Source organism: Tupaia chinensis, unplaced genomic scaffold (assembly GCF_000334495.1).
Source record: "Tupaia chinensis unplaced genomic scaffold, TupChi_1.0 Scaffold144392_1, whole genome shotgun sequence".
NCBI lineage: Eukaryota > Metazoa > Chordata > Mammalia > Scandentia > Tupaiidae > Tupaia > Tupaia belangeri.
Genome location: NW_006204252.1, coordinates 94728 through 104635, shown reverse-complemented (window position 1 = coordinate 104635; position 9908 = coordinate 94728). Strand labels below are relative to the sequence as shown.

Below are 9908 nucleotides of genomic sequence, written 5' to 3'. Positions count from 1 at the left end.
TGGTCACGCCACAATCCCTTCTCCTCCATTCTCCTCTCGGGATCTTGGGCACGCACGCACACGCGCCTGGTTTGAGTTTTAAGCCACCGGGTCCAGAACGCTAACTGTGGTCGACTGCGTGGGAGTCCAGCGACATAGCCATTACGCTAACTGCTGGTTCCCTCGTTTTCCCATTTTTAAATTGAGTTAATCATTTTCTTCCAGGAAAGCTTCTTGAGTTCCCTGTGTATTCTGATTATCAGTCCCTTATCTAGTGCCTGGCATGACTTCTAAGCTCCCAAGTCCGGGACATGAACTATGGTTGACTATGTGGGAGTCCAGCGACATAACCATTATGGCATCTGCTGGCCCCAGATTTCTAAGAATTGTCTATATATAGGATCATGTCCTTTGGGAATAAAAGTTTTATTTCCTCCTTTCTAATCTGAATGCCTTTAACTTTTTTTATTCCATTGGTAAGAACCTCCAGTAGGATGTTGAGTAAAAGTTGTGACAATAGACACTTTCTCTTGTCCCTCTTATCAGGAAGAAGACTTATTCAGCCTTTCACATTTAAAGCTTGATGATAGTTGTAGTGTTTTTTGTAGATGTTATTTATCAGGTTGTGGAAATTCCTCTCTTTTTCTAATTTGTTGAGAATTTTTATTTTATATTTTGTTAGTTTTTGTCATAAGGCATGTGTGCTCTTCAGAGAGTGACAGAGATGAGAGAGAAGGAATGTGAGAAACTACCCACCAGTGGGCATGGACATGCCTTCTCCTCCATTCTCCTCTGGGGCATGCACACATGCACCCAGCATGTTTTTCAGTCACCTGGTCCAGGACTCAAACTGCACAGTTGGCCATGTGGGATCCAAGTGCCTTAACCTTCATGCCACCTGCTGCCTCAAGGATTTTTTTATTTTTTAAATATTTTTGCCACAGGGCACACGTAATTGCCCAAGAGAGATAGAGACAGTGGGAGGGAAAGTGAGAAATCATCTCCCAGGGGGCACGGCCATGCCAATATCTCTTCTCCATTCTCCTCCTGGGATTTGGGCACACATGCACATGTACCAGGCATGATTTTCAAGCTTGAACCTCTGTTGGCTATGTAGGAGTCCAGTGCTATAACCACTATTCTACCTGCTGACCCCAGGCCCAAGGAGTTTTTAAAATCAAGAATAAATGTTGGATTTTGTCAATGGTTTTTTACAATCTATTGAGAAGATCAAGTGGTTTTTGTTCTTCATTCTGTTGTTATGGTATATTACATTAATTGATTTTACAGTGTTAAAACTAGCTTGTGGGACCAGCAGTAAGCGTAATGGCTGTGTCGCTGGACTCCCATGTAGTCGACTGCGATTTGAATCCCAGACCTGGTGGCTTAAAACTCACGGTGGGCACATGTGTGTGCATGTCCAAGATCCTGAGAGAATGGAGGAGAAGGGATTGCTGATTTCTCGCTTTCTATCTCTCTGTCTGTCGGCCAGCGCATTCCCCCTTTGGTAAAAACTTCTCCAAAAAAAAAAAAAAAAAAAAAACTAGCTTGTAGTGTTATGATAAAATCCTCGTGGTCATGGTATATACTCCTTTTTATATGTTACTTTTCTTTTTTGTTTGTTTCTGTTATCCATGAGAGATATTAGCCTGTAGTTTCATGTGACCTTTTTACTTTTTTTAAATAGATTTTGCCTTAGGGTACATGCACTCACAGGAGAGAGAGAGACAGAGAAAGTAAGAAATCCCTCCCTCAGAGGGGGATGGCTCTGCCACAATCTCTTCTCCAGGGATCTTGTGCATGCACATGCGTCTGGTGTAATTTTCAAGTCACTGGGTCCAGGACTTGAATGGCTGTTGGCTATGTGGGAGTCCAGGGACGTAAACACTATGCTGTCTGATGGCCCCATGTAAGCCTTTATGGCTTTGGAATCAGAGTAATTGTGGCCTCATAGAATGAATCATGAAATATTTCCTCACCTTTTTTTCCTTTCTTTTTAAAATTTATTTCTTCCATGAAAGAGTCAGGCACCCTCACAAGGTCTTTATGCTGCAGTTCCCCCCACCCCATCTCAATTGGGATGGATCATGTACAGCATGTGTGTTTCTGGTGTGCTCAGGGAAGTCCTGGAATGTGAACCCAAGACCTTTGCCTTGTTGGTCTAGTTGTATTACCACTATGTCACCATGACCCGCTCCCTACCCCTATTTTCTAGTGGAGTATGTGTAGAATTGGTATTGTTTCTTATTTGTTTTTTAATTGCCAAAGCATAAGTAGAGACACTTGCTAGAGACAAGTAGAGAGATTGTTAGTGGATGGGAGAGTGTCGAGCTGCGTTGTGAAATTCATGGTTCTTTGGGTCCAGATCACTAGAATTAGATCAGTCCCTAGGCGCAAAATGAAACTGCAGCCATGAATGAAGTAGGTAGAAAAGAAAATTTAATAGGAAAGAAAGTAGAGGAAAGAAAGGAAGTACACCCAAAAAGGCTGTTGGGTGGGCAGATTGCCAGGTGGCAACCACACTCAGCACTGATCAACTGTCATTTTATTACTAGAGGTCATGAATATTCATTAGCGGGAGGCCCCTTACGCTGCCTATATTCTTCCTTTAAACATGTTCCTTCTTGCACCTGCACACCTCCCTCACAGGTAAAGAATGAGGAACTTGATCACCTAATTGTGCGTGGTGCCCAATGTGAGCCAGGTTGCCCCAATTAGACTGCCCAATGAGTCCATCGTCCTAATGGGAATTAGGGCACTGACCAAAACGCTTGCTTAGGTCTTTTTGATAAGAGAAATATCTACGAATCATCCCTGTGTACTTCTCTCAGGCCTCAAGGAAGATAGCAAATTGCCTCAACCTCCTGGCACCTGGGGCTGGATGAGCCTTTCGCTTTTCTCTTAGGGCTGCCCGCTCATGACTAACTGCCTACCACATTTCCCCCTCAAGGACTTAAGACCCTGAAATCATGCAGGGAAAATGGGCCGAAGGTTTCTTCTTCTGTAGCTTCTTCCAGCTGACAAATGGGCTGACGAGAGGGGAGTCAGAGCCTCAGTCCTTGCTGTCAGGCTGGCCCCAAGATTAGGCAGAGACTTTAGAGGTGTCCTCATATGCATTACGGAAGACTGTAACAAAGACTGTAATCGCTGCATCTAGAGGAAAAAGGCTAATGTTACTAGGCACTGATAATGTAACACAAAGATAGATTGTATTTCGTTGACAGTAAGTTTAGTAAGGGCCTGCAACAACGGAGGGCCAAAGCTTATAATTAAGATGATTATTGCAACTGGACACGCAAGTGGCAACAAGAGATTTAAAACAGCAGTACGATTAACAAGAGTAAACATTAGGACGAACTTGAAAAAAAGGCAATGTTGTCACAAATCCTTGAGTAAGAAAAAATATAGGAGGAAGAAGGCTGGGTTCATATTACTTATCTGAGGAAGAATTCTTCTTGAAAAGAAATCGAAGGTCTTCCAGAGACTCACAGGTGTAAGTGTGAGAATTCTGGTCAGTTCCCAGGTCAGCAGCCAGCTTGATCCATGAAATGTGGATCCAAGTGGGAATGTTTGCCACTTTTACTTGGAAAGTGTTAACTCCTAGAGAGGTAGCTGCTGGCAAGACTTGGTCTCCATGAGACTGGAGAGCCTTTTGGATTTGAAAAAGTGTAATATATTGCTGGATGGCATTAGTTTCTGCATCTATTACTATTGTCTGTGTGAAGGAAAGGCCTTTCCTACTCATGTTTGGCAATTTGCCTCATAACCTTAGATAAGCTTTTGCCTACAAATATAGAGTTGCAGAGGTTGATTAAAGAATTTCTTCTGGGGGGCCAGCAGGTGGCATGGTGGTTAAGGGTGTTGGACTCCCACATGGCTGACCATGGTTTGAGTCCCGAACCTGGTGGCTTGCTTTCTCACTTTCCCTCTCTATTTCTCTCTCTGTCCCTCTCTGGTCAAATTAAAATAAGTAAATAAAGTTAAATAAAATAACTAAAAAAAAAAAAAAAAAAAAGAATTCCTTCTAAAATGACAAAAGTCATGAAGATTCTTTAAAATGATTTATTGTTGGGCCATGGGGAGACGGAAGCTTAGCTCTATTTGTAAACCAACCACGTGGGCCTTTGGCATCGTGATAGCCTTGAAGGAGCGTTCTCCATGTTAATTGCTGAGGTGCTCCCTTCTCTCTTTACTCAAAAGTAAACAAGAATTGGGAATCTTTTATCTATTGGAATGCAAAAGAAAGCATTCTTAAGATTTAAAACTGAAAACCAATGAGAATTTGGGGGCACCTCTCCCAGAATAGATAAGGGTTTAGCACCATTGGGGGAATGGGAATAGCTTCCTCATTTATAGTTCCGAGGTCTTGCCCACTGGAGAACATCACCTAGTCCTTCTTTACTGCTAGAATGGGGGGCTCACAGGGGGTTAAAACACCAACCTGTAGGAGTCTAATAATTATTGGTTGAAGCCCTTGAATGGCCTTAGGTATAAGCAGGTATTTTTTTTTTTTTTTATGTGGGGAGATATTAAGATCCGTAAGCCTAATTTTAACAGGTACAGCTGTTTTTGCCCTTTCTGGTATGCCCAGACTTCTGGATGATTTTTTGAGTGAGGTCAGTTTGTTGACATACTTTAAAATCAGGGTTTAATAATAGACCCAACAAGGCAAATATGTTATGTTTTAGTAACAATTGAGCACCCAATTTACTGAGGATATCCCTTCCCATAAGGAGAGTAGGGCATGGAGGTATAATTAGAAGTTGATGGGAGAAAATTGTGTCCTCCCAAGTACAGCAAAGAGCTGGGGTTAGAGGGCAGTGAGCAAGTTTACCTGATACTCTCACAATGAAACGAGAGTCAGAGGAGGGGGCTCCAGCATAAGCAGTAAGTACTGAGTAGGCAGCTCCCGTGTCAATAAGAAAAGCATGGGTCCTACCTGCCACGTCCAAGGTCACCCTGGGCTCCGATCCCATGGTGTTGAAGACTGTGGTGGGATCCAACTGGAGCAGAGGGCGTCCTCATTGGAGGGCCACTATTAAGTCCTCTTTAGGGTCTGACCCAGGGGGTCCCAGAACTCCCGGGGCAGTCCCTGGCCCAGTGACCTGATCGGCCACATGTGGGGCAAGGCTTTTGTGGAGGCTTTAGTAGATAGCCGTTCTTCTTGTCTTCAGGCTTCTGACAATGATCACAGGTCACTAGGGATTTCCTAGGGTGACCAGGAGGTGACTTTTACCCAACCAAAGCAGCAATGAATTGAGCCTGCCCATTTTCCTTCCGCTTTTCCTTTGCCTTCACCATGTCCTCTTCCTCTAGGTCTCGTTTGTAAAAGACTGAAGAGACCACCTTCAGAAGTTCTTCTGGGGGGTGCTAGGTCCTAAGGACAGTTTTTTTTTTTTTGGAGGGGAGTGGGGAGCTTTCTGTGGATTAAAAAGCTAAGGTTAAAGTTTTAGGCTCAGGTTCTAAATCTTGTTTTACAGTCTCTGGGAAAAGTGAGGAGGGAACAGTTTTGATGGGTGGAGTTGCTGGTGATAAACAGCCCAGATAAAGCTTTGGGTCAGATCTGAGGGCCACAAAAGCCTGAATGTATGGCACCTCAGTTCACTTTCCCTGGTTCCTACATAGATTATCTAATTGGATGATGGAATGATAATCTAAGGTCCCATTTACTGGCTGAATTATTCCCTCTGGCAACGTGTATTGTGGCCATGCAGTATTACAAAGGAAAATGAGCTTCCTCCTCTTAAGAGACTGAGAGTCAAACTGATCTTAGTGAGAGAGGATACACCCCAGTGGGGAGTTTCTTGGAATCAAAGAATTATAATTTATAGCAATGCCTAGAAAGGCCCGAGGCGTACCTGCAGAACCAGTCCAGGTAATAAACCTGGAGCTGGTTGCACTAGCCGCCTGGAGTGAAGAGAATGTAGGGAGACGTCTCTCCTCCATACCCCCGGAGTTAGTGCACCTATCTGAGGGCCTGTGAGCCTCTAATTACCCCGTCCGAAGCCTGGGACCATTTCCAAGAGGGTTTCTCTGAGCATTCCCAGTTTTCTACCTAGAAAGTCTGAAAGGAGAAGTTAAAACCTCTTCCCCGGACCCATTTCCAGTGTCACGTGAGACTCGTCAGTGGTCAAAACCTCTTCCTCGTGCTCACTAGTATGAAAAAGCACCTAAAGAGGCAAATGCCATGTACAAAAAAAAAGTGGATTAATGGCAAGGAAAAAAAATTTTCGGGAAAGCTCTTGTTAGCAAACTTTATACCCCAAAATTGTAAATCTGGAAAAATAAAAGGCAAGAAAGAAGATAGAGTGCCCAGGGCTCCAGAAATCCAAAACCCAGAAGAAAAAGTGGCCAGAAGTTAGAGCTGGAGACTGCAGAGAGCCCGGCGAAGCGTGGCATGGTTTATACTCACAGACCTCTCTGATGTTTCAGGGGAAGACTCGGTGGTTGCAGCGGGGAGAGACCGGTCTGGAAAGCACCTGAAAGTACAACCCGAGTCACGGCACCATTATGTGAATGGATGGGACAGTGTCGAGCTGCGTTGTGAAGTCCTTGGCTCTTTGGGTGCAGATCACTAAAATTAGAGACTTGTCCCTAGGCGTAAAGTGAAACCGCAACCATGAATGAAGCTGGGAGAAAGGGAGATTTAATAGGGAAGAAAGGAAAGAAAGAAAGTACACCCAAAAAGGCTCTTGGGTGGGCAGATTGCCAGGGGGCAACCGTGCTTGAAACTAGTTAACCCTCATTTTATTACTAGAGGTCATGAATATTCATTAGTGGGAGGGCCATTATGCTGCCTATGTTCTTTAAATTTGGATCCACATGTTCTTTCCTGCACCTGCGCACCTCCCTCACAGGTAAAGAATGAGGAACTTGATCACCTAATTGTGCGTGGTGCCCAATGCGAGCCAGGTTGCCCCAATTAGACTGCCCAATGAGTCCATCGCCCTAATGCGAATTAGGGCACTGACTGAAGTGCTTGCTTAGGTCTTTTTGGCAAGAGAAATATCTACTAATCATCGCTGTGTGCTTCCCTCAGTCCCCAAGGAAAGAAGATGGCAAATTGCCTCGCCCTCCTGGCACTCGGAGCTAGATGAGCCTTTCACTTTTCTCTTAGGGCTGCCCACTCACGACTAACTAACTGCCTACCACAAGATAAGGGGTAGGGAGTTGGAGTGGGGAGGAAATTGGACCCCCCCCAAGGGGGCATGGTCACACCACAATCCCTTCTCCAGTTCTCTGTTCTATCAAGATTTGAGGCACACATAAGAGCCCAGCATGCTTTGTTAAGCCTCCGGGGCTGGGATTCAAACCTCAGTAGGCCATGTGTGATCCAGCTCCCCTAACCACGAGGAAATGGGCTGGCTTAACACTTGGTTTCTTTTGAAAACTAGATTCCTAGACTAGAGAGTTTGATGCAGGAGGCTTCTGGGAAGGGATCTGTCATGGTTCTCAGGCCCAGGTAAGCTGAAGGAAAGCTTGTTAGAGCAAAGAAATCTCTAAAGCCATGGTTGTTAAAAGTGTGGTCTCTGGCCCAATAGAATCCACATTACTGGAGAACTTGTAAAAAATGCAACTTTTGGGGCTGGTAGGTGGCATGGTGGTTAAGGAGGCTGGACTCCCACATGGCTGACCACAGTTCAAATCCCGGACCTGGCAGCTTGCTCTCTCTCTCTCTGTTTCTCTCTGGTCAAAATTGAAAAATAATAATAAATAAATAACTCTTAAAAAAAAAGACAGCTTTTCAGTTCTCCTCCAGATCAACTGAATCTCTGGGTTGGGGTTGAGGTCAGGGCTGGCAATCTGGTTTTCATCAAGCCAGGTGGCTCTGATAGCCACTCAAATTTCAGAACCATTGCATCAAGGCATCATTACCAGCACCCGGAGAAGCGACTGAGCAACCCTGTGACTAGGCTCTTAAATGGCTTAGTTTTCAGGTGTTCAGGTCAAAGGGTAAGAGCAATTTTTTTTTTTTAATTTCTGAGAGTTTTTTATTTGCTGTAGGGCGCTTGCTGGAGAGGTGGAAAGATAGAAAGCGGGAAATCACCCCCCAGGGGGAATGGCCACACCGAAATCTCTTCTCCATTCTCCTCTGGGATTTTGAACTTGCAAGCACATGTGCCCAGGATGAGTTTTAAGCTCTGGTTTTGGGACTCCAGCCAATCACCCTGGCAGTCCAACAACGTAACCATTACACCGTCTGCAGGTCCTGGGTAAGAGCAATTCTTAACAGACACCTGGAGAAAGACCAGAAAATGGTTTTCAAGGCTAGCCTCCCGGAAACCAAGGAACGCTTTTCCGTAGGAAGGGGCGCCATATCTTAGACATAGAAAAGGCTGCGCAACACAATGGCGGTGAAATTTCCGGCCTTTTTGCAGGTATGACTGGCGTTGGGGCCTCACATACCCAGGAGGTTCCCAAAGCTGTCCATCAAGAAGTCTTCTAACTTTGTGTTTTCCCCCAGCTCAGACAGATGCCCCTAAACTGGGCCTGCCAGGTGAGACGCCAAAGCTTTCCAACCTCACAATCGGCTCTTGTCATGTCATTGCCACCCTCAGGCACGCCCCTCCTAGCCTTGGTGACGTCAAAGAGGCCCCTGTCTTCCAGTCCAGGGCCAGGCCTGCCCGCACCAGGTAGCGTGGGTTTGGGCTGCAGAGGCGGGGCGGCGGCCTGCACAGGGAGGTCACCGGGCGGGCGGCGCCCAGTCCATGCCCCGTGCAGCTCCTTGACGCAGGCCTGCTTTGGGAAGGAAACACGTCAGGACTTTGCAGAAGGGCCATTTTAAAGTTGTTGTTGTTTTTTCCCCCCGAGTAAATATTCAGAACATTTGTTAAAAGCCCTCGAGACTTGGCTCACCTTCGCTGGAAGGTTGGAGCCCACAGGCAGCTGCAGCTGGGCTTGCTCTGAGGGACGTTGGGTCTCAGGATGGCCCCTGTGAAGAAGTGCATCTGCGACCTGTGCTCCTGCGGGTAAGGTGGCTACGCTCCGGGTAAGGTGACTACTCTGGCCAAGGCTGTGGAAGCCTGAAATTTCAGACTCCAGCAAGCGAGGCCCTGGCCCCCAAAATGAGGCTGAAGCCCCCTCTGGCAGCGTCACATGGATTCACCCACTTGTCACTCTTGTTAGGCTGCGGTGTTGTCAGCCAGCGTTTAATGCACCCGTGGTAAATCAGACAGGGTGAACGTGACTGTATTGGGATGTTTTTCTGTGTTCCTGCACTTGAGAGCTGCACCGAGGTTGAAAATGGGCACAGGCCTGCAGGATTAGTGCTGCCTTCCCTGCAGCTGGAAAGTGTGACAGCAGAAAACACCTGGCTGGGAGGGAGCTGACATAGGAAACACCTGGCCCGGGGGCGCCATCTTGCTTCTTTTCTTGCACTTTTTTAGAACAGAGATGAGATGGGGAAGAGAATTCCTTTAATATACCTGACTTTTTCACTCAGAGAAATGATTACTTTGTCAGAGAAGTATAAGGTATTTCTGTAAACCTTGTTTCACACTGTATGGAGTTGAACACAAATGATGACAGGAAATCACTCTGGCAGATCTCTCTCCCTCAAGTCGGATGCCTGGGTGAAGCACCTAAAGGCAGGCCTTTCTGGGGGAAGTGGTAGGCCACAGTCGCAGTTCAGAAGTTGACTAGTCTGCTGTATCTCAGCCTCTGAGATGCTCCTCTGACCTTCCCCCGACAGCTGGGGAACTGCTGGCCTGGGGTAGTACCAGGTCGGGGTGTGCTCGGCGCAGCTCTCTTGGAGTCACTGGTTGTAGGATCCTGGGAAGTCATTGAATTTCTCCAGGTCATAGTTTCATCATCCCTGTCAACAGTACCTGCCTCAGAGAACTGTTGTTAGAATTAAGTGAAATAATAATATGCGTGACTCCTGGTTCGTGGATTGTTCTTCTTTTTTTTTTTTTTGAGAGGTTTTTGTA

General features: G+C 46.0%; 1 protein-coding gene and 1 long non-coding RNA gene across 2 annotated transcripts in view; one reads left to right on the top strand and one right to left on the bottom strand.

The window, feature by feature from the left end:
- Positions 1-2767: 2767 nt before the first annotated feature.
- Positions 2768-8457, bottom strand: LOC102468886 (uncharacterized). The gene is made up of 3 exons (XR_337157.1): positions 8386-8457; positions 6396-6458; positions 2768-3132 (listed from the first exon to the last, which is right to left on the bottom strand). It is a non-coding gene; the product is annotated as an uncharacterized LOC102468886 (long non-coding RNA).
- A 183-nt stretch (positions 8458-8640) lies between these two features.
- Positions 8641-9908, top strand: part of LOC102468603 (stabilizer of axonemal microtubules 1-like) — an 88864-nt gene continuing 87596 nt past the window's right edge. The window contains exon 1 of the mRNA XM_014583635.2: positions 8641-8948. Coding sequence (XP_014439121.1) covers positions 8905-8948 — 44 coding nt within the window. The 5' untranslated portion in view covers positions 8641-8904. The remainder of the gene's footprint in view (positions 8949-9908) is intronic.